This window comes from Eucyclogobius newberryi, unplaced genomic scaffold, assembly GCF_026437365.1.
Source record: "Eucyclogobius newberryi isolate DKJ021-1_F unplaced genomic scaffold, fEucNew1.0.hap1 SCAF_126, whole genome shotgun sequence".
Taxonomy (NCBI): Eukaryota; Metazoa; Chordata; class Actinopteri; order Gobiiformes; family Gobiidae; genus Eucyclogobius; species Eucyclogobius newberryi.
The window spans coordinates 98,583-122,456 of NW_027315753.1; the positions used below are offsets into that span (position 1 = coordinate 98,583).

The 23,874-nt window shown below is 51.9% G+C and overlaps 1 protein-coding gene across 1 annotated transcript; it reads left to right on the forward strand.

Moving 5' to 3' along the window:
- The first annotated feature begins 1,846 nt into the window (after nucleotides 1–1,846).
- Nucleotides 1,847–23,593, forward strand: LOC140357124 (divergent protein kinase domain 1C-like). Its single transcript, XM_072442043.1, has 9 exons — nucleotides 1,847–2,313; nucleotides 11,539–11,742; nucleotides 12,074–12,127; nucleotides 12,211–12,386; nucleotides 12,467–12,761; nucleotides 14,521–14,685; nucleotides 20,101–20,175; nucleotides 23,149–23,230; nucleotides 23,301–23,593. Exons 1-9 carry the CDS (start codon nucleotides 1,987–1,989, stop codon nucleotides 23,468–23,470), a joined length of 1,548 nt encoding a protein of 515 aa, XP_072298144.1. The 5' UTR covers nucleotides 1,847–1,986; the 3' UTR covers nucleotides 23,471–23,593.
- The last annotated feature ends 281 nt before the right edge of the window (nucleotides 23,594–23,874 follow it).

Genomic DNA, 23,874 nt, shown 5'->3' on the forward strand with positions numbered 1-23,874 from the left:
ATCATTAATAATAATGATATATCAGTGGATTGTCAGCCCTTATATCTCGGTGAAGGAAGTAAACGTGACTCTGAGCTTCTTTTAAAGGTGAAATCCTGGAGGTTTGGAAAGGGTCAGATTGAAAGGGTCAGATATAAAGGGCCAGATTTAAAGGGTCAGATTTAAAGGCTTATATATAAAGGGTCACATTTAAAGGGTCAGATTGAAAGGGTCAGATTTAAAGGCTTATATATAAAGGGTCAGATTTAAAGGCTTATATATAAAGGGTCAGATTTAAAGGGTCAGATATAAAGGGTCAGATTTAAAGGCTTATATATAAAGGGTCAGATTTAAAGGGTCAGATTGAAAGGGTCAGATTTAAAGGCTTATATATAAAGGGTCAGATTTAAAGGCTTATATATAAAGGGTCAGATTTAAAGGGTCAGATATATATAAAGGGTCAGATTTAAAGGCTTATATATAAAGGGTCAGATTTAAAGGCTTATATATAAAGGGTCAGATTTAAAGGGTCAGATATAAAGGGTCAGATTTAAAGGCTTATATATAAAGGGTCAGATATAAAGGGTCAGATTTAAAGGCTCAGATATAAAGGGTTTATGCAGACGTGATCCTTTAATTTTAACTGAGCAGCTCAAAGTGACGCTTGAGTGTCAGAAACACTTCAAAATCAGACGCATCTTGTTTTAAATAAACCTTATATAAGTCACATTCTGTTTCCTGAAGAACCGTCACAATAAAAGACTTAAAACTATGAATCCAACTTCACTACAGATACAACAACAAGGGTTTAAAGACAAACTAATGGGTTTAAAGACAAACTAAAGGGTTGAAAGACAAACTAAAGGGTTTAAAGACAAACTAAAGGGTTTAAAGATAAAACTAAAGAGTTGTTAAAAACAAACTAAAGAGTTTTAAAGATAAAACTAAAACAAACCAAAGGGTTTAAAGACAAACTAAAGGGTTTAAAGACAAACTAAAGGGTTAAAGACAAACTAAAGGGTCTCACAGTCGAACGTTAACGATCTGAATCCGAGGGTCATATTTAAAACAACTCACATTTAAAAACAAAGGGTTTAATGACATATTTACTCAACACTCAAGAACTTTCAAGTGATGAAGTCGAGGTCTACATGTTTCTTCTTCTTCTTCTTCCAGACCTCCAGGATTCTCAATAAAATGCACGAGGACAACACTGGACACTTTGGACGCACGTGTCACCAAAACAAAGGATTTTTGAATGAAATCTGGATTAAACTTCAACAAAACCACAATGTACAAACCCAGGACTAAACCAGGTCTAAACCAGGACTAAACCAGGTCTAAACCAGGACTAAACCAGGACTAAACCAGGTCTAAACCAGGACTAAACCAGGTCTAAACCAGGACTAAACCAGGACTAAACCAGGTCTAAACCAGGACTAAACCAGGACTAAACCAGGTCTGAACCAGGACTAAACCAGGACTAAACCAGGACTAAACCAGGTCTAAACCAGGACTAAACCAGGACTAAACCAGGTCTAAACCAGGACTAAACCAGGACTAAACCAGGACTAGACCAGGACTAAACTGCCTAAACCAGGTCTAAACCAGGTCTAAACCAGGACTAAACCAGGTCTAAACCAGGACTAAACCAGGTCTAAACCAGGTCTAAACCAGGACTAAACCAGGTCTAAACCAGGTCTAAACCAGGACTAAACCAGGTCTAAACCAGGTCTAAACCAGGACTAAACCAGGTCTAAACCAGGTCTAAACCAGGACTAAACCAGGACTAAACCAGGTCTAAACCAGGTCTAAACCAGGACTAAACCAGGACTAAACCAGGTCTAAACCAGGTCTAAACCAGGACTAAACCAGGACTAAACCAGGACTAAACTGCTTAAACCAGGGACATTTTTTTCCAGTTATTTGACGAGAACAGCTAATATTTCTTCAGATACATACATTTTTGGAGAGTGTTTCTTTTGGGTTCTTGTGGTTTCCCTGGCGATGCTCGGCCCAGGCCCTGTTCCCGGCTCCTCGGCTGCTCCCGCTGCTGCTCCCGCTGCTGCTCCCGCTGCTGCTCCCGCTGCTGCTCCTGGGGCGTCCGTGCTGGGCCTGGGCTCCAAGGCCCTGGGCTCCAGGGCCCTGGGCTCCAGGGGCCGCACTCTGCTCCGCTGGCTCAGATCCAGGCTCTTTTCTCGGGGAGGATCGCTGCTCTTCGCTCTGATCTGGTTCGGATCCTGGTTGGTCCTGAACGGCGTGGTCCTGGTCCACAGGAGGATCACGTCCGACTTCTGCTCCGAGCAGCACAGCCGAGAGATTCTGCACAACCTGGTGAGCCACAAACACCTCCACTGTCTCCATGAAAGAGAAGAAACACATTTAAAACAAGTGTTTACATTTATCACAAACAGAACATCTAAAGCCTTCTGAGGTCGATGTGAGCCAGTCAGTGTGTGTGAGGGGCGTGTCTAAAGCTAGTGTGTAAGGGGCGTGTCTAAAGCTAGTGTGTAAGGGGCGTGTCTAAAGCTAGTGTGTAAGGGGCGTGTCTAAAGCTAGTGTGTAAGGGGCGTGTCTAAAGCTAGTGTGTGTGAGGGGCGTGTCTAAAGCTAGTGTGTGTGAGGGGCGTGTCTAAAGCTAGTGTGTGTGAGGGGCGTGTCTAAAGCTAGTGTGTAAGGGGCGTGTCTAAAGCTAGTGTGTAAGGGGCGTGTCTAAAGCTAGTGTGTAAGGGGCGTGTCTAAAGCTAGTGTGTAAGGGGCGTGTCTAAAGCTAGTGTGTGTGAGGGGCGTGTCTAAAGCTAGTGTGTGTGAGGGGCGTGTTTAAAGCTAGTGTGTGTGAGGGGCGTGGCTAAAGCTAGTGTGTGTGAGGGGCGTGGCTAAAGCTAGTGTGTGTGAGGGGTGTGGCTAAAGCTAGTGTGTGTGAGGGGCGTGGCTAAAGCTAGTGTGTGTGAGGGGCGTGGCTAAAGCTAGTGTGTGTGAGGGGCGTGGCTAAAGCTAGTGTGTGTGAGGGGCGTGGCTAAAGCTAGTGTGTGTGAGGGGCGTGGCTAAAGCTAGTGTGTGTGAGGGGCGTGGCTAAAGCTAGTGTGTGTGAGGGGTGTGACTAAAGCTAGTGTGTGTGAGGGGCGTGTCTAAAGCTAGTATGTGTGAGGGGCGTGTCTAAAGCTAGTGTGTAAGGGGCGTGTCTAAAGCTAGTGTGTGTGAGGGGCGTGTCTAAAGCTAGTGTGTGTGAGGGGCGTGTTTAAAGCTAGTGTGTGTGAGGGGCGTGGCTAAAGCTAGTGTGTGTGAGGGGCGTGGCTAAAGCTAGTGTGTGTGAGGGGCGTGTCTAAAGCTAGTGTGTGTGAGGGACGTGGCTAAAGCTAGTGTGTGTGAGGGGCGTGGCTAAAGCTAGTGTGTGTGAGGGGCGTGGCTAAAGCTAGTGTGTGTGAGGGGCGTGGCTAAAGCTAGTGTGTGTGAGGGGCGTGGCTAAAGCTAGTGTGTGTGAGGGGCGTGGCTAAAGCTAGTGTGTGTGAGGGGTGTGACTAAAGCTAGTGTGTGTGAGGGGCGTGTCTAAAGCTAGTGTGTTTGAGGGGCGTGTCTAAAGCTAGTGTGTGTGAGGGGTGTGACTAAAGCTAGTGTGTGTGAGGGGCGTGTCTAAAGCTAGTGTGTGTGAGGGGCGTGGCTAAAGCTAGTGTGTGTGAGGGGTGTGACTAAAGCTAGTGTGTGTGAGGGGCGTGTCTAAAGCTAGTGTGTGTGAGGGGCGTGGCTAAAGCTAGTGTGTGTGAGGGGCGTGTCTAAAGCTAGTGTGTGTGAGGGTGTGACTAAAGCTAGTGTGTTTGAGGGGCGTGTCTAAAGCTAGTGTGTGTGAGGGGCGTGGCTAAAGCTAGTGTGTGTGAGGGGCGTGGCTAAAGCTAGTGTGTGTGAGGGGTGTGACTAAAGCTAGTGTGTGTGAGGGGCGTGTCTAAAGCTAGTGTGTGTGAGGGGCGTGGCTAAAGCTAGCGTGTGTGAGGGGCGTGGCTAAAGCGAGTGCCATAAACAGGAAACAGCTGTTGCTAACGCGCTTTGCTAGCTTTGTGTTGCTAAGGCTCCACATAGTTAGGGTTAGTAGCATCAGAATCTCTCAGGTCCTAAAAATGGCTCATGAAGCTCCTCTGGGTTTTTAAAGGCCACTCAGCATTCACCTCATTCAGGTCTAAACTTTTTTACCTTGTGGTACCATCAAATAAGACTAAACCAGGACTAAACCAGGTCAGAACGAGAGAATGAGATAAACGAGTCCAAACACGACGGAAGAAGAAAAACAAGAGATACTAAGTGTCAGAGTCGCTCCATTTAAGACCAAGAGACCGAGACCAGACCTGGCCCTGAACCAGGACTAAACCAGGACCACACAGGGACCAGGTCTAAACAGGGTCTAAACCAGGTCTAAACAAGGACTAAAAACCAGGACTTAACCAGGTCTGAACCAGGACTAAACCAGGTCTGAACCAGGACTAAACCAGGTCTAAACCAGGACTAAACCAGGTCTAAACATGGACTAAACCAGGTCTAAACCAGTGCATGTCTGATGATGTCATTTCTGGACTCGGGGGGAATGTTCCTGGAATGTGGTCCAGATAAACCGGACCTGACCCAGACCGCGGCAGAGGTCAGAGCCCCAGTGCGGCGTGGGTAATCTTCTGGGGCATCGTGGGTAATGCAGTCTTATCTCTGTCACCGTGGGAACCAGATAAGACTCAGCCACTTCCTGTTTGTGTCAGACATCCAAATAAGGCTTTGTTCAGATCCAGACCTGTTTAGTCCTGGTTTAGTCCTGGTTTAGTCCTGGTTTAGTCCTGGTTTAGTCCTGGTTTAGTCCTGGTTTAGTCCTAGTTTAGTCCTGGTCTAGTCCTGGTTTAGACCTGGTTTAATCCTGGTTTAGTCCTGGTTTAATTCTTTCTCACGTTAAACTTGTAAATTAAACCAGAATTCTTTGATTTCGCTCTGAGTCGTTCTGTTTCTTCAGGATTTCACGGTTTGTTTTTCTCGGTTTGGACAAAGGACAAAGTGAGTGGGAAGAACAAGTTTATCTTTCTTCACTGTGTCAGATGCCCTCCCAGCAACACAATCGCAGTATTATCAATAATCATATCAGATTAAAATGTGTGATTTTACTTTGGTCCTTGTTTTAGTCCTGGTTTAGACCTGGTTTAGACCTGGTTTAGTCCTGGTTTAGACTTGGTTTAGACCTGGTTTAGGCCTGGTTTAGACCTGGTTTAGACCTGTTTTAGTCCTGGTTTGGACCTGGTTTAGATCTGATTTAGACATGGTTTGGACCTGGTTTAGTCCTGGTTTAGGCCTGGTTTAGACTTGGTTTAGACCTGGTTTGGAACTGGTTTAGACCTGGTTTGGACCTGGTTTAGATCTGGTTTAGACCTGGTTTAGACCTGGTTTAGTCCTGGTTTAGACCTGGTTTAGACCTGGTTTAGTCCTGGTTTAGACTTGGTTTAGACCTGGTTTAGTCCTGGTTTAGACCTGGTTTAGACCTGTTTTAGTCCTGGTTTGGACCTGGTTTAGATCTGATTTAGACATGGTTTGGACCTGGTTTAGTCCTGGTTTAGACTTGGTTTAGACCTGGTTTAGGCCTGGTTTAGACCTGGTTTAGACCTGTTTTAGTCCTGGTTTGGACCTGGTTTAGATCTGATTTAGACATGGTTTGGACCTGGTTTAGTCCTGGTTTAGACTTGGTTTAGACCTGGTTTAGGCCTGGTTTAGACCTGGTTTAGACCTGGTTTGGAACTGGTTTAGACCTGGTTTGGACCTGGTTTAGATCTGGTTTAGACCTGGTTTAGACCTGGTTTAGTCCTGGTTTAGACCTGGTTTAGACCTGGTTTAGTCCTGGTTTAGACTTGGTTTAGACCTGGTTTAGTCCTGGTTTAGACCTGGTTTAGACCTGGTTTAGTCCTGGTTTAGACCTGGTTTAGACCTGTTTTAGTCCTGGTTTGGACCTGGTTTAGATCTGATTTAGACATGGTTTGGACCTGGTTTAGTCCTGGTTCTCTGGGTTTAAGTTTGGTCTGAATCTGGTCTTTGTCCTCTGCTGACAGCGATTAATGTCCGGGGTCCGGGGTCCGGGGTCCGGGGTCCGGTGTCCGGGTCCGGGGTCCGGGGTCCGGTGTCCGGGTCCGGGGTCCGGGGTCAGGTTTAGTCCAGTTTAAGTCCTGGATCAGGCTAAACTCGAGCTGGAGAGGCAAAATCAAGAATTAATTCTAAAAATCACACAAACGGGACAAAATGTGAGTGAAGCGTTTCACAAAGATCTTTATCTGAAACACCTGAAAATCACAATTTAAACATCTAAAGCAAAAACATGAACGTTTAGGACCATTTTCCTCTAGTTTAGTCCAAAATCCTCTGTAAATGTGTTTGTTTCAAACATGTGGACAAAATGAAAACTGCTCTGTCCATTTTTCACATTTAAACGTTCCAAACTCGTCCCTCGTCAGGTAATCACCGAGTCCCGCCCTCAGATAAAACCTGAGACCGGTTATAGTCCGGGTCTAAGTGATCCTGGGCTGGACCCGATGATAGACGGCTCCTCCCCCGCCACTTCCTGTTTCAAAGTCACATGATCCATCGCCATAGAGACAGCTCAGATCCAGCTCAGATCCAATGTCACTGAAGACCCTTTGTCCCAGACCAAGACCTGGTCCAGAGTCCAGACCAAGACCTGGTCCAGAGTCCAGAGTCCAGACCAAGACCTGGTCCAGAGTCCAGACCAAGACCTGGTCCAGAGTCCAGACCAAGATCTGGTCCAGAGTCCAGAGTCCAGACCAAGACCTGGTCCAGAGTCCAGACCAAGACCTGGTCCAGACCAAGACCAAGACCAAGACCTGGTCCAGACCAAGGCCTGGTCCAGACCAAGACCAAGACCAAGACCAAGACCAAGACCAAGACCTGGTCCAGACCCAGACCCAGACCCAGACCAAGACCAAGACCAAGACCAAGACCAAGACCAAGACCAAGACCAAGACCAAGACCAAGACCAAGACCTGGTCCAGATCAAGACCAAGACCTGGTCCAGACCAAGACCTGGTCCAGACCAAGACCTGGTCCAGAATCCGGTGTTAGACCCGGGTCGAGGAGGCGTCAGACCCAGGTCGAGGGGGTGTCTGACCCGGGTCGAGGAGGCGTCAGACCCGGGTCGAGGGGGCGTCTGACCCGGGTCGAGGAGGCGTCAGACCCGGGTCGAGGGGGCGTCTGACCCGGGTCGAGGGGGCGTCTGACCCGGGTCGGGCAACGGAGCGCATCACATCGCTCGTCTCCCGTAGATTTCTGTCCACTTCTGCGTCAGCTCGAACTGTCTTTCTCCGTCTTCATTTTGCCCCGTACACTGAGGGAACTATATTATGATAGATCCATGCGCTTAGGCACGTGGAAACGTGGGGACGAACCGCACGCAGCTGCAGGTGAGCGATTTTATGATTGATACGTGGCAGGACAAATGATTTATCCACGCCATGATGTCTGAACCTGGGTCTGGACCTGAGTCTGAGTCTGGGTCTGAACCTGGACCTGAGTCTGGACCTGAGTCTGGACCTGAGTCTGGACCTGAGTCTGGACCTGAGTCTGAACCTGGGTCTGGACCTGAGTCTGAGTCTGGGTCTGAACCTGGACCTGAGTCTGGACCTGAGTCTGGACCTGAGTCTGGACCTGAGTCTGAACCTGGGTCTGGACCTGAGTCTGAGTCTGGGTCTGAACCTGGACCTGAGTCTGGACCTGAGTCTGAACCTGAGTCTGAACCTGGACCTGAGTCTGGACCTGAGTCTGGACCTGAGTCTGAACCTGGGTCTGGACCTGAGTCTGAACCTGGACCTGAGTCTGGACCTGAGTCTGGACCTGAGTCTGGACCTGGACCTGAGTCTGGACCTGAGTCTGGACCTGAGTCTGGATCTGAGTCTGAACCTGGACCTGAGTATGGACCTGAGTCTGGACCTGGGTCTGGACCTGAGTCTGAACCTGGACCTGAGTCTGGACCTGAACCTGGACCTGAGTCTGAACCTGGACCTGAGTATGGACCTGAGTCTGGACCTGGGTCTGGACCTGAGTCTGAACCTGGGTCTGGACCTGAGTCTGAGTCTGGGTCTGAACCTGGACCTGAGTCTGGACCTGAGTCTGAACCTGGACCTGAGTCTGGACCTGAGTCTGGATCTGAGTCTGAACCTGGGTCTGGACCTGAGTCTGAACCTGGACCTGAGTCTGGACCTGAGTCTGAACCTGGACCTGAGTCTGGACCTGAGTCTGAACCTGGACCTGAGTCTGGACCTGAGTCTGGACCTGAGTCTGAACCTGGGTCTGGACCTGAGTCTGAACCTGGACCTGAGTCTGGACCTGAGTCTGAACCTGGGTCTGGACCTGGACCTGAGTCTGAACCTGAGTCTGGACCTGAGTCTGAACCTGGACCTGAACCTGAGTCTGAACCTGGACCTGAGTTTGAACCTGAGTCTGGACCTGAGTCTGAACCTGGACCTGACCTGGACCTGAGTCTGAACCTGGACCTGAGTCTGGACCTGAGTCTGAACCTGGACCTGAACCTGGACCTGAACCTGGACCTGAGTCTGAACCTGGGTCTGGACCTGAGTCTGAACCTGGACCTGAGTCTGGACCTGAGTCTGGATCTGAGTCTGAACCTGGACCTGAGTCTGGGTCTGGACCTGGGTCTGGACCTGAGTCTGAACCTGAGTCTGGACCTGAGTCTGGTCCTGGACCTGAGTCTGGACCTGAGTCTGAACCTGGACCTGAGTCTGGACCTGAGTCTGGACCTGAGTCTGGACCTGAGTCTGAACCTGGACCTGAGTCTGGACCTGAGTCTGGACCTGAGTCTGGACCTGAGTCTGAACCTGGACCTGAGTCTGGACCTGAGTCTGAGTCTGGACCTGGGTCTGGACCTGAGTCTGAACCTGGACCTGAGTCTGAACCTGGACCTGAGTCTGGACCTGAGTCTGAGTCTGGACCTGGGTCTGGACCTGGGTCCGGACCTAGACCCGAGTCTTGTACAAATTTGTGTTAATCCTGTGTTGGAATGTGTCGAACAGGATTATCCTCCTAATCCCCTGTAATCCGGACCTGAGACTAGACCTGGTGTAGACCTGGTCTGGTCTCAGGTCTCAGGTCTCAGGTCTCAGGTCTCAGGTCTCTGGTCTCTGGTCTCTGGTCTCTGGTCTCTGGTCTCTGGTCTCTGGTCTCTGGTCTCTGGTCTCAGGTCTCTGGTCTCTGGTCTCAGGTCTCAGGTCTCAGGTCTCAGGTCTCTGGTCTCTGGTCTCTGGTCTCTGGTCTCTGGTCTCTGGTCTCTGGTCTCTGGTCTCTGGTCTCTGGTCTCTGGTCTCTGGTCTCAGGTCTCAGGTCTCAGGTCTCTGGTCTCTGGTCTCTGGTCTCTGGTCTCTGGTCTCTGGTCTCTGGTCTCTGGTCTCTGGTCTCTGGTCTCTGGTCTCTGGTCTCTGGTCTCTGGTCTCTGGTCTCTGGTCTCTGGTCTCTGGTCTCAGGTCTCAGGTCTCAGGTCTCTGGTCTCTGGTCTCAGGTCTCTGGTCTCTGGTCTCAGGTCTCTGGTCTCTGGTCTCAGGTCTCTGGTCTCTGGTCTCTGGTCTGGTCTCTGGTCTCTGGTCTCAGGTCTCAGGTCTCAGGTCTCAGGTCTCAGGTCTCAGGTCTCAGGTCTGGTCTCTGGTCTCTGGTCTCTGGTCTCTGGTCTCTGGTCTCTGGTCTCTGGTCTCTGGTCTCTGGTCTCTGGTCTCAGGTCTCAGGTCTCTGGTCTCTGGTCTCTGGTCTCTGGTCTCTGGTCTCTGGTCTCTGGTCTCTGGTCTCTGGTCTCAGGTCTCAGGTCTCTGGTCTCTGGTCTCTGGTCTTCTGGTCTCTGGTCTCTGGTCTCTGGTCTCTGGTCTCAGGTCTCTGGTCTCTGGTCTCTGGTCTCTGGTCTCAGGTCTCAGGTCTCAGGTCTCTGGTCTCTGGTCTCAGGTCTCTGGTCTCTGGTCTCTGGTCTCAGGTCTCAGGTCTCAGGTCTCAGGTCTGGTCTCTGGTCTCTGGTCTCAGGTCTCTGGTCTCTGGTCTCTGGTCTCTGGTCTCTGGTCTCAGGTCTCTGGTCTCAGGTCTCAGGTCTGGTCTCAGGTCTCTGGTCTCTGGTCTCAGGTCTCTGGTCTCTGGTCTCTGGTCTCAGGTCTCAGGTCTCAGGTCTCAGGTCTGGTCTCAGGTCTCTGGTCTCTGGTCTCTGGTCTCTGGTCTCTGGTCTCAGGTCTCTGGTCTCAGGTCTCAGGTCTGGTCTCTGGTCTCTGGTCTCAGGTCTCTGGTCTCTGGTCTCTGGTCTCAGGTCTCTGGTCTCAGGTCTCTGGTCTCAGGTCTCTGGTCTCTGGTCTCAGGTCTGGTCTCTGGTCTCTGGTCTCAGGTCTCTGGTCTCTGGTCTCTGGTCTCTGGTCTCAGGTCTGGTCTCTGGTCTCTGGTCTCTGGTCTCAGGTCTCTGGTCTCAGGTCTCTGGTCTCAGGTCTCTGGTCTCTGGTCTCAGGTCTGGTCTCTGGTCTCAGGTCTCAGGTCTCAGGTCTCAGGTCTGGTCTCTGGTCTCTGGTCTCTGGTCTCAGGTCTCAGGTCTCAGGTCTGGTCTCTGGTCTCTGGTCTCAGGTCTCTGGTCTCTGGTCTCTGGTCTCAGGTCTCAGGTCTCAGGTCTCAGGTCTGGTCTCTGGTCTCTGGTCTCTGGTCTCAGGTCTCTGGTCTCTGGTCTCTGGTCTCAGGTCTCTGGTCTCAGGTCTCAGGTCTCAGGTCTCAGGTCTCAGGTCTGGTCTCAGGTCTCTGGTCTCAGGTCTCTGGTCTCTGGTCTCAGGTCTGGTCTCTGGTCTCAGGTCTCAGGTCTCAGGTCTCAGGTCTCAGGTCTGGTCTCTGGTCTCTGGTCTCTGGTCTCAGGTCTCAGGTCTCAGGTCTGGTCTCTGGTCTCTGGTCTCAGGTCTCTGGTCTCTGGTCTCTGGTCTCAGGTCTCAGGTCTCTGGTCTCTGGTCTCTGGTCTCAGGTCTCTGGTCTCTGGTCTCAGGTCTCTGGTCTCTGGTCTCTGGTCTCAGGTCTCAGGTCTCTGGTCTCTGGTCTCTGGTCTCAGGTCTCTGGTCTCTGGTCTCTGGTCTCAGGTCTCTGGTCTCAGGTCTCAGGTCTCAGGTCTCAGGTCTCAGGTCTGGTCTCTGGTCTCTGGTCTCAGGTCTCTGGTCTCTGGTCTCAGGTCTCAGGTCTCAGGTCTGGTCTCTGGTCTCAGGTCTCAGGTCTCAGGTCTCAGGTCTGGTCTCTGGTCTCTGGTCTCTGGTCTCTGGTCTCAGGTCTGGTCTCTGGTCTCAGGTCTCAGGTCTCAGGTCTCAGGTCTGGTCTCTGGTCTCTGGTCTCTGGTCTCAGGTCTCTGGTCTCTGGTCTCTGGTCTCAGGTCTCTGGTCTCAGGTCTCAGGTCTCAGGTCTCAGGTCTCAGGTCTGGTCTCTGGTCTCTGGTCTCAGGTCTCTGGTCTCTGGTCTCAGGTCTCAGGTCTCAGGTCTCAGGTCTCAGGTCTGGTCTCTGGTCTCAGGTCTCAGGTCTGGTCTCTTCTCTCTCCAGTGCCTGGACTTCTCGTCTGGTCTGGTCTCAGGTGATCTGTGTCTGGACCTGTGCGTTCAGAAAACACTTCGGTTTCACAAGTGTCTCTACTACGAGAACGGAAAGAAGGTTCTGGAGGCGCGATGGAGGAACCGACCCGTGATCCTCAAGTCCAAACACGAGAACTTCACCTTCTACGAACCCCTGTCCGCCCTGCAGGACCAGGTGAGGAGGGAGACCTGGTATAAAACCTGGTTTAGTCCTGGTTTAGACCTGGTTTAGACCTGGTTTAGTCCTGGTTTAGTCCTGGTTTAGGCCTGGTTTAATCCTGGTTTAGACCTGGTTTAGACCTGGTTTAGACATGGTTTAGTCCTGGTTTAGACCTGGTTTAGACCTGGTTTAGACCTGGTTTAGACCTGGTTTAGACCCGGTTTAGTCCTGGTTTAGTCTTGGTTTAGACGTGCTTTAGACCTGGTTTAGTCCTGGTTTAGTCCTGGTTTAGTCTTGGTTTAGACCTGCTTTAGACCTGGTTTAGACCTGGTTTATTTGCTTGCAGAACGCAGCTGAAGAACTCTCTCCTCTGGACGTGGTCTACTACGCGACTCTGGAGGTGAGAGCGTTGGTCCAGAAGGTTGTGGGTTGGACTCCTGGCCTCTGAGTATGTGGCAGAGTGGTTAGCCTGCTCTCTTTCAGGTCCGGAGCTCCTTGGGTCTGGTGGAGGACGAGGACGAGGACCTCAGTGATGGTCTGAGTAATGCGTCTCTGTGGAGAGTTTGGGACCAGAGGGCGGATCGTAACCGGACTTACTCCAGAGCGGACCTGTCCTCGCTCTGGGCTCTTCTGCAGCAGGAGGAGTACACATTTCTACGGTAACGCACCACCTCTGGATTGCCACCTGATGATGTCACGAGGTGGAGCAGAGAGTTTTCACGTTGTCCCTCTGTCTCAGTCTTCTCCAGGACTTGTCTCCTCACGTGGCTCGAGTTCTCGGTTCCTGTGGACACTTCTACGCCGTGGAGTTCCTGTCCGCGGGACACGCCTGGGACCAGAACCTCTTCTCATTGGCCGAGCCTCCTCAGGCCGCGCTCCCGTTGGCCGGCGTGGGGGGGCGGGGCTGTGGGCGGGACCACAGGATCGCCCTCAGCTTCCTGGAGCTGGTGTGGCACTTCGAGCACGACTTCAGACACGTCCTGCACCTCTGCGACGTCAAACCAGAGAACTTTGGCATCAGAGAAGATCTCACGGTAAGAGCCCACCAAATAGAACCTTGAGGAACTTTACGAGAACCTTTAGGAACTTTACGAGAACCTTTAGGAACTGGAGTTTTACAAGAACCTTTAGGAACTGGAGCTTTACAAGAACCTTTAGGAACTGGAGTTTTACAGGAACCTTTAGGACCTGGAGTTTTACAAGAACCTTTAGGACCTGGAGTTTTACGAGAAGGTTTCAGAGCTTTGTCTTAATCTAAAAGAAAGAAAACATTTTTTTTGTTGAAATAAGAACAAATAAAGAAAATTTAAATCTTGTTCTGGAGCTAAACTCTCTCAAAGTGACTCGTTTCTCTGGTTCTCAGGTCTCTGGTTCTCAGGTCTCTGGTTCTCTGGTTCTCAGATCTCTGGTTCTCAGGTCTCTGGTTCTCTGGTTCTCAGGCCTCTGGTTCTCTGGTTCTCAGGTCTCTGGTTCTCAGGTCTCTGGTTCTCAGGTCTCTGGTTCTCTGGTTCTCAGGCCTCTGGTTCTCTGGTTCTCAGGTCTCTGGTTCTCAGGTCTCTGGTTCTCAGGTCTCTGGTTCTCTGGTTCTCAGGTCTCTGGTTCTCTGGTTCTCAGGTCTCTGGTTCTCAGGTCTCTGGTTCTCAGGTCTCTGGTTCTCAGGTCTCTGGTTCTCAGGTCTCTGGTTCTCTGGTTCTCTGGTTCTCAGGTCTCTGGTTCTCTGGTTCTCAGGTCTCTGGTTCTCAGGTCTCTGGTTCTCTGGTTCTCAGGTCTCTGGTTCTCAGGTCTCTGGTTCTCTGGTTCTCAGGTCTCTGGTTCTCTGGTTCTCAGGTCTCTGGTTCTCAGGTCTCTGGTCCTCAGGTCTCTGGTTCTCTGGTTCTCAGGTCTCTGGTTCTCTGGTTCTCAGGTCTCTGGTTCTCAGGTCTCTGGTTCTCAGGTCTCTGGTTCTCAGGTCTCTGGTTTTCTGGTTCTCAGGTCTCTGGTTCTCTGGTTCTCAGGTCTCTGGTTCTCAGGTCTCTGGTTCTCAGGTCTCTGGTTCTCAGGTCTCTGGTTCTCTGGTTCTCAGGTCTCTGGTTCTCTGGTTCTCAGGTCTCTGCCTCTCAGGTCTCTGGTTCTCAGGTCTCTGGTTCTCAGGTCTCTGGTTCTCTGGTTCTCAGGTCTCTGGTTCTTTGGTTCTCTGGTTCTCAAGTATCTGGTTCTCAGGTCTCTGGTTCTCAGGACTCTGGTTCTCAGGTCTCTGGTTCTTTGGTTCTCAGGTCTCTGGTTCTCTGGTTCTCAGGTCTCTGGTTCTCAGGTTCTCTGGTTCTCTGGTTCTCAGGTCTCTGGTTCTCTGGTTCTCAGGTCTCTGGTTCTCAGGTCTCTGGTTCTCTGGTTCTCAGGTCTCTGGTTCTCAGGTCTCTGGTTCTCAGGTCTCTGGTTCTCTGGTTCTCAGGTATCTGGTTCTCAGGTCTCTGGTTCTCAGGTCTCTGGTTCTCAGGTCTCTGGTTCTCAGGTCTCTGGTTCTCTGGTTCTCAGGTCTCTGGTTCTCAGGTCTCTGGTTCTCAGGTCTCTGGTTCTCAGGTCTCTGGTTCTCTGGTTCTCTGGTTCTCTGGTTCTCAGGTCTCTGGTTCTCAGGTATCTGGTTCTCAGGTCTCTGGTTCTCAGGTCTCTGGTTCTCAGGTCTCTGGTTCTCTGGTTCTCAGGTCTCTGGTTCTCAGGCCTCTGGTTCTCTGGTTCTCAGGTCTCTGGTTCTCTGGTTCTCTGGTTCTCAGGTCTCTGGTTCTCTGGTTCTCAGTTCTCTGGTTCTCTGGTTCTCAGGTGGTGGCTCTGGACGTGGACATGGCGTTCTTTGAGCCCAAACTTCAGGATCTTCTGGAGCAGAACTGCAGCTCTGATGACGACTGCTCCTTCTTCGACTGCTGGTCCCGCTGTGACCCACACACGCTGCGGTGCGCCCCCTACAGGAGCAACAGCAACCTGCAGGTGAGCCCCGCCCCCAGCCCCGCCCCCTACAGGAGCAACAGCAACCTGCAGGTGAGCCCCGCCCCCAGCCCCGCCCCCTACAGGAGCAACAGCAACCTGCAGGTGAGCCCCGCCCCCAGCCCCGCCCCCTACAGGAGCAACAGCAACCTGCAGGTGAGCCCTGCCCCCAATAGGAGCAACAGCAACCTGCAGGTGAGCCCCGCCCCCAGCCCCGCCACCTACAGGAGCAACAGCAACCTGCAGGTGAGCCCCGCCCCCAGCCCCGCCCCCTACAGGAGCAACAGCAACCTGCAGGTGAGCCCCGCCCCCTACAGGAGCAACAGCAACCTGCAGGTGAGCCCCGCCCCCAGCCCCGCCACCTACAGGAGCAACAGCAACCTGCAGGTGAGCTCCGCCCCCAGCCCCGCCCCCTACAGGAGCAACAGCAACCTGCAGGTGAGCCCCGCCCCCAGCCCCGCCCCCTACAGGAGCAACAGCAACCTGCAGGTGAGCCCCGCCCCCAGCCCCGCCCCCTACAGGAGCAACAGCAACCTGCAAGTGAGCCCCGCCCCCAGCCCCGCCCCCTACAGGAGCAGCAGCAACCTGCAGGTGAGCCCCGCCCCCAGCCCCGCCCCCTACAGGAGCAACAGCAACCTGCAGGTGAGCCCTGCCCCCAATAGGAGCAACAGCAACCTGCAGGTGAGCCCCGCCCCCAGCCCCGCCCCCTACAGGAGTAACAGCAACCTGCAGGTGAGCCCCGCCCCCTACAGGAGCAACAGCAACCTGCAGGTGAGCCCCGCCCCCAGCCCCGCCCCCTACAGGAGTAACAGCAACCTGCAGGTGAGCCCCGCCCCCTACAGGAGCAACAGCAACCTGCAGGTGAGCCCCGCCCCCAGCCCCGCCCCCTACAGGAGCAACAGCAACCTGCAGGTGAGCCCCGCCCCCAATAGGAGCAACAGCAACCTGCAGGTGAGCCCCGCCCCCTACAGGAGCAACAGCAACCTGCAGGTGAGCCCCGCCCCCAGCCCCCCCCCCTACAGGAGCAACAGCAACCTGCAGGTGAGCCCCGCCCCCAGCCCCGCCCCCTACAGGAGCAACAGCAACCTGCAGGTGAGCCCCGCCCCCTACAGGAGCAACAGCAACCTGCAGGTGAGCCCCGCCCCCTACAGGAGCAACAGCAACCTGCAGGTGAGCCCCGCCCCCAGCCCCGCCACCTACAGGAGCAACAGCAACCTGCAGGTGAGCCCCGCCCCCAGCCCCGCCCCCTACAGGAGCAACAGCAACCTGCAGGTGAGCCCCGCCCCCTACAGGAGCAACAGCAACCTGCAGGTGAGCCCCGCCCCCAGCCCCGCCACCTACAGGAGCAACAGCAACCTGCAGGTGAGCTCCGCCCCCAGCCCCGCCCCCTACAGGAGCAACAGCAACCTGCAGGTGAGCCCCGCCCCCAGCCCCGCCCCCTACAGGAGCAACAGCAACCTGCAGGTGAGCCCCGCCCCCAGCCCCGCCACCTACAGGAGCAACAGCAACCTGCAGGTGAGCCCCGCCCCCAATAGGAGCAACAGCAACCTGCAGGTGAGCCCCGCCCCCAATAGGAGCAACAGCAACCTGCAGGTGAGCCCCGCCCCCAATAGGAGCAACAGCAACCTGCAGGTGAGCCCCGCCCCCAATAGGAGCAACAGCAACCTGCAGGTGAGCCCCGCCCCCAATAGGAGCAACAGCAACCTGCAGGTGAGAAGAAAAAGTTGAACAGCTCTGAAGTATCTGGACCCAGACTGGCCCCGGGGCCCATCGCCTCCGTTTGGACTTGTAAAGTTAATGCACCAAAGACACTTTCTCCACCTGTTCTGTCATTGCACCAAGAGAACAAGCAACACCAGGAAACACAACCTCCTCTGACCGTGTGCGCTGGACGCCTCGAGGCCTCGGGAGTCTAACTCCTGCGTCGGGTGTGATTTGGACGCGGCGGTGTGAGCGCTCTGTAAGAAGCACCAGAAAATGACATGGCCCAAGACCTCGCTTAGACTAAGACTTATGGTCAGAGAGGGTTTAGGACAACCAAAGGGATAGTCCCGGGCCCGGCCCTGGCCAAGGGGCCCCTGTCCTGGTCCTGCTTTGATCTTGTGTTTTTTCTTAATCGTTTGAAGCTAAAATGAGGCAAAAGAATGTGGAATTTTCCAGATAAAATCGGGCGATTTCAGGCTCATGTTTCATTTGAAGCGACGAGTTTCAGATCAACCGAAAACAGAAAACTTCAGCACGTGTTTTCCACGGGAGGAAACACGGATCATTCACAGCGTTTAATCATCATAAATATAATGTCACGTTTGTGGAGTTTATCTTCCAACAGATCAAATAAATCTACTTTTATTTTACATTTTAGCGACAAAAGTTTGAGTTTTACGTCGTCGCTTCTTCGTTTGTGACATTTAAACGACACAAAATGAGGCAAAAGAATGTGGAATATTTCAGATCAAAACTCCTAAACTAGAGGTTATACAGAATATTATCTTCATTAAATCATAATAATAATACATTATTATTAAATCATAATAATAATAATTGAATCATAATAATAATAAAATCATAATAATAAAATCATAATAATAATAAATTATTATTAAATCATAATAATAATAATACAATAATAATAATAATAAATTATTATTGAATCATAATAATAATAATTAAATCGTAATAATAATAATAAAATCATAATAATAATTAAATCATAATCATAATAATTAAATAATAATAATAATAATTGATTCATAATAATAATCATAATTGGATTGGTCAGTTCTTCTCGTCAATAACAAACAGTATTTAGTAGTGGAAAAAATAATAGATGAACAAATACTTTAAACCGTTGTGATAATAATCGTTTTAATTATTAATTTAAAACATTTACATTTGGAGTAAAAAATGATTAAAATTTTAAAGAAAAATAAATAATAAATAAATTACATCCTCTAGTTATTTATTAATTATATTTATAACAAAAATATACTTCTTTTATTCAGGAATAAATAAATGTAGAGCAGACCGGACAAACCCATTAAAATGTGAAGTGCAATAGTTTTTTCAATATTTATTTAATCAAGTCTACTTTTAGTCTCAATAAATATATAAAGATATATAGATATATATTATTAAAAATAATAATAATATATGTAAATGTCTTTGAACTAAAGCTGGTCATGTGACTCAAATAGTTTTCTCATATTGACGAATCATGATTTTTAATTTAGATTTATTTTGTCATAGAAACAGTAAACATGACTTCATTATGATTCTTTTTCCATTGAAGACGCTGCAGGTGAAACAGCTCCGTCACATTCATTGTGTTTTCCACAGAAATAAAGACTTTTCTGAGTAAAAACGTTTGAATGTGACACAGACACAAAGCACTTTAAATGTCTTCATTTTGTCACGTTTGACACAAACACATTTACAGAGGATTTTGGACTAAACTAGATGAAAATGGTCCTAAACATTTGTGTTTTTCATTTAGATGTGTTTAAAGTGTAAAAAATGAGGCTCAGAACCTTGTGTGGGAGGAGCGTGTCTCTGTGGGAGGAGCACTTTATAATACATCAATATAATAAGTCATAAAATGTACTCACCAGTCTTTAAATGAAACCCGGAGCTCACATTGAACCAGACGTGGAAGATTCTGAAAAAAGTAAATTACATTTATTATCATTTATTTGATTTATTATTTAAAGTATTTTGAACTTCCAGAGTACAAATGTCCGTTTGTCTCGTTCTGTTAAAAGAATGGGGGAAAAAACACTATTTTCTAACCTCAAAACATGATCTGAGCTTTACAAAAGTGTTAAAGTGTGTAATATATCTGCAGAGAGAAGTATAAACCTTTGAAGAGTTTATACTTTTATTACTTTATTTCATGCGCACGCTCACAGGAAACGCACTGGAACATGAATAAAACACGGCCCGCTCGCCCGAGACTCTCCCGGGCAAGAACAAAGGCCCCGGACCAATCGGCTGTCAGCGCCTCAGCCTTCTGGACCAATCGGCAACAAAGAGCGGACGAGACAGACGACGAGAGACGAGCCAATCGCCTTTGAGCGAAAGAGAAAACGTCCGTGAAGCGGCGACGAGCGTTTGATTCAACAGTTTAGTCATTCCAGTGTGTGTGAGGGGCGTGGCTAAAGCTAGTGTGTGAGGGGCGTGGCTAAAGCTAGTGTGTGTGTGAGGGGCGTGGCTAAAGCTAGTGTGTGTGAGGGGCGTGGCTAAAGCTAGTGTGTGTGAGGGGTGTGTTTAAAGCTAGTGTGTGTGAGGGGCGTGGCTAAAGCTAGTGTGTGTGTGAGGGGCGTGGCTAAAGCTAGTGCGTGTGAGGGGTGTGTCTAAAGCTAGTGTGTGTGAGGGGCGTGTCTAAAGCTAGTGTGTGTGAGGGACGTGGCTAAAGCTAGTGTGTGTGAGGGGCGTGGCTAAAGCTAGTGTGTGAGGGGCGTGTCTAAAGCTAGTGTGTGTGAGGGGCGTGACTAAAGCTAGTGTGTGTGAGGGGCGTGGCTAAAGCTAGTGTGTGTGAGGGGCGTGACTAAAGCTAGTGTGTGAGGGGCGTGTCTAAAGCTAGTCTGTGTGAGGGGCGTGGCTAAAGGTATTGTGTGAGGGGCGTGGCTAAAGCTAGTGCGTGTGAGGGGCGTGTCTAAAGCTAGTGTGTGTGTGAGGGGCGTGGCTAAAGCTAGTGCGTGTGAGGGGCGTGTCTAAAGCTAGTGTGTGTGAGGGGCGTGGCTAAAGCTAGTATGTGAGGGGCGTGGCTAAAGCTAGTGTGTGTGTGAGGGGCGTGGCTAAAGCTAGTGTGTGTGAGGGGCGTGGCTGAAGCTAGTGTGTGTGAGGGGCGTGGCTAAAGCTAGTGTGTGTGTGAGGGGCGTGGCTAAAGCTAGTGTGTGTGAGGGGCGTGGCTAAAGCTAGTGTGTGAGGGGCGTGGCTAAAGCTAGTGTGTGTGAGGGGCGTGGCTAAAGCTAGTGTGTGTGAGGGGCGTGGCTAAAGCTAGTGTGTGTGTGAGGGGCGTGTCTAAAGCTTGTGTGTGTGTGAGGGGCGTGGCTAAAGCTAGTGTGTGTGTGAGGGGCGTGGCTAAAGCTAGTGTGTGTGTGAGGGGTGTGGCGTTTGAACCTCTCTTTATGTCAGGCTAATGCTAATGCTAACGTCAGACGCTTTATGAGCTGGAAATATCAGATTGTGGCTCTTGACACAGCGAGTGCCATAAACAGGAAACAGCTGTTGCTAACGTGCTACGCTAGCTTTGTGTTGCTAAGGCTCCACATAGTCGTTAGCATCTGGAAACACGGAGCTTTAGCACCAGATCGAGTCAGAGTTTGGACAGAGGGCGGATTATTTTCTTTGTCTCGTGTTTTTCTTTGTCTCGTGTTTTTCTGATTGTAGAAAGTTATAATAAATCACGTTGTGTTTCAGGCGATCTGCGAGAAGATCTTCAGACCCTGGTTCTCTCCGTCTCTCCTCGGGGCCAAAGCAGCGCTGCCCCTGCAGGTGAGAGGAGTGTACTACAGTCTGACAGAGCCCCCTGCAGGTGAGAGGAGTGCACTACAGTCTGACAGAGCCCCCTGCAGGTGAGAGGAGTGTACTACAGTCTGACAGAGCCCCCTGCAGGTGAGAGGAGTGTACTACAGTCTGACAGAGCCCCCTGCAGGTGAGAGGAGTGCACTAGTCTGACAGAGCCCCCTGCAGGTGAGAGGAGTGCACTACAGTCTGACAGAGCCCCCTGCAGGTGAGAGGAGTGCACTAGTCTGAGAGAGCCCCCTGCAGGTGAGAGGAGTGCACTACAGTCTAACGGAGCCCCCTGCAGGTGAGAGGAGTGCACTACAGTCTAACGGAGCCCCCTGCAGGTGAGAGGAGTGTACTACAGTCTGACGGAGCCCCCTGCAGGTGAGAGGAGTGCACTACAGTCTGACGGAGCCCCCTGCAGGTGAGAGGAGTGCACTACAGTCTGACAGAGCCCCCTGCAGGTGAGAGGAGTGTACTACAGTCTGACGGAGCCCCCTGCAGGTGAGAGGAGTGTACTACAGTCTGACGGAGCCCCCTGCAGGTGAGAGGAGTGTACTACAGTCTGACAGAGCCCCCTGCAGGTGAGAGGAGTGTACTACAGTCTGACAGAGCCCCCTGCAGGTGAGAGGAGTGCACTACAGTCTGACAGAGCCCCCTGCAGGTGAGAGGAGTGCACTACAGTCTGACAGAGCCCCCTGCAGGTGAGAGGAGTGCACTACAGTCTGACAGAGCCCCCTGCAGGTGAGAGGAGTGCACTACAGTCTGACAGAGCCCCCTGCAGGTGAGAGGAGTGCACTACAGTCTGACAGAGCCCCCTGCAGGTGAGAGGAGTGCACTACAGTCTGACAGAGCCCCCTGCAGGTGAGAGGAGTGTACTACAGTCTGACAGAGCCCCCTGCAGGTGAGAGGAGTGCACTACAGTCTGACAGAGCCCCCTGCAGGTGAGAGGAGTGCACTACAGTCTGACAGAGCCCCCTGCAGGTGAGAGGAGTGCACTACAGTCTGACAGAGCCCCCTGCAGGTGAGAGGAGTGCACTAGTCTGAGAGAGCCCCCTGCAGGTGAGAGGAGTGCACTACAGTCTGACAGAGCCCCCTGCAGGTGAGAGGAGTGCACTACAGTCTGACAGAGCCCCCTGCAGGTGAGAGGAGTGCACTACAGTCTGACAGAGCCCCCTGCAGGTGAGAGGAGTGCACTACAGTCTGACAGAGCCCCCTGCAGGTGAGAGGAGTGCACTACAGTCTGACAGAGCCCCCTGCAGGTGAGAGGAGTGTACTACAGTCTGACAGAGCCCCCTGCAGGTGAGAGGAGTGCACTACAGTCTGACAGAGCCCCCTGCAGGTGAGAGGAGTGCACTACAGTCCGACAGAGCCCCCTGCAGGTGAGAGGAGTGTACTACAGTCTGACAGAGCCCCCTGCAGGTGAGAGGAGTGCACTACAGTCCGACAGAGCCCCCTGCAGGTGAGAGGAGTGCACTACAGTCTGACAGAGCCCCCTGCAGGTGAGAGGAGTGTACTACAGTCTGACAGAGCCCCCTGCAGGTGAGAGGAGTGCACTACAGTCTGACAGAGCCCCCTGCAGGTGAGAGGAGTGTACTACAGTCTAACGGAGCCCCCTGCAGGTGAGAGGAGTGTACTACAGTCTGACGGAGCCCCCTGCAGGTGAGAGGAGTGTACTACAGTCTGACGGAGCCCCCTGCAGGTGAGAGGAGTGTACTACAGTCTGACAGAGCCCCCTGCAGGTGAGAGGAGTGTACTACAGTCTAACGGAGCCCCCTGCAGGTGAGAGGAGTGCACTACAGTCTGACAGAGCCCCCTGCAGGTGAGAGGAGTGCACTACAGTCTGACAGAGCCCCCTGCAGGTGAGAGGAGTGCACTACAGTCTGACAGAGCCCCCTGCAGGTGAGAGGAGTGCACTACAGTCTGACAGAGCCCCCTGCAGGTGAGAGGAGTGCACTACAGTCTGACAGAGCCCCCTGCAGGTGAGAGGAGTGCACTACAGTCTGACAGAGCCCCCTGCAGGTGAGAGGAGTGCACTACAGTCTGACAGAGCCCCCTGCAGGTGAGAGGAGTGTACTACAGTCTGACAGAGCCCCCTGCAGGTGAGAGGAGTGTACTACAGTCTGACAGAGCCCCCTGCAGGTGAGAGGAGTGTACTACAGTCTGACAGAGCCCCCTGCAGGTGAGAGGAGTGCACTACAGTCTGACAGAGCCCCCTGCAGGTGAGAGGAGTGCACTACAGTCTGACAGAGCCCCCTGCAGGTGAGAGGAGTGCACTACAGTCTGACAGAGCCCCCTGCAGGTGAGAGGAGTGCACTACAGTCTGACAGAGCCCCCTGCAGGTGAGAGGAGTGCACTACAGTCTGACAGAGCCCCCTGCAGGTGAGAGGAGTGTACTACAGTCTGACAGAGCCCCCTGCAGGTGAGAGGAGTGCACTACAGTCTGACAGAGCCCCCTGCAGGTGAGAGGAGTGCACTACAGTCCGACAGAGCCCCCTGCAGGTGAGAGGAGTGCACTACAGTCCGACAGAGCCCCCTGCAGGTGAGAGGAGTGCACTACAGTCCGACAGAGCCCCCTGCAGGTGAGAGGAGTGCACTACAGTCCGACAGAGCCCCCTGCAGGTGAGAGGAGTGTACTACAGTCTGACAGAGCCCCCTGCAGGTGAGAGGAGTGTACTACAGTCTGACAGAGCCCCCTGCAGGTGAGAGGAGTGCACTACAGTCTGACAGAGCCCCCTGCAGGTGAGAGGAGTGCACTACAGTCTGACAGAGCCCCCTGCAGGTGAGAGGAGTGCACTACAGTCTGACAGAGCCCCCTGCAGGTGAGAGGAGTGTACTACAGTCTGATGTCACTGGTCAGTCCGTGCTTGCCTTGACCGCCCTGACCACACGACACCGACTCATTGTTTTTTGACATTTTGATGAATAACGTCACTGTTATAAAAGAGTTCTGTGTTTCAGGTGGAGCTGCAGAGAGCTGTGCAGGAGTGTTCCGAGACCCACCCAGGCCCAGGCCCAGGCCCAGAACCAGAACCAGAACCAGGTCCAGACCAGACCGTCATCAGAATGTTCCATTTTAGAACCTGAGTTTGTGACTGATCCTGGTTTTTCAGGAGGAAACGTGCACCAGCGCCTCGTGCACCAGCGCCTCGTGCACCAGCGCCTCGTGCACCAGCGCCTTGTGCACGCTCTCACGCGGCTCGTGGAGGAGGGCGGGGCTTCAGCTGAGCGTGGCGGCGGGGCATGGGAGGACAGCCACGCCCACACAGCTCTGAACTTTTGAAAAAGTAGAAGAACCAGGACGAGCTCTGGACCTGGTCATGGACTGAGCTGGACCTTGTTGCTGTGAGAGGAAGTGCTAACGACTCTGCCAGCTGTGGCTGCTTTTTAAACTCGACTGAATGTTAAGATTGAACTGAATCAAACGTGATGTAAAAAATATTATTTTATACAAACTTCACTGCCTCAAATGCTTTGGTTCAAACTGGAAAGAGTTTTTTGTGTAAGTGAATGTAAAGATGTGACCGCCCGCTAGGCCCCGCCCGCACACCTGCACCCAGCTTCATGCCCCACCCACACACCTCCGCCCCATGCCCAACCCACACACCTCCGCCCCATGCCCCACCCACACACCTCCGCCCCATGCCCAACCCACACACCTCCGCCCCATGCCCCACCCACACACCT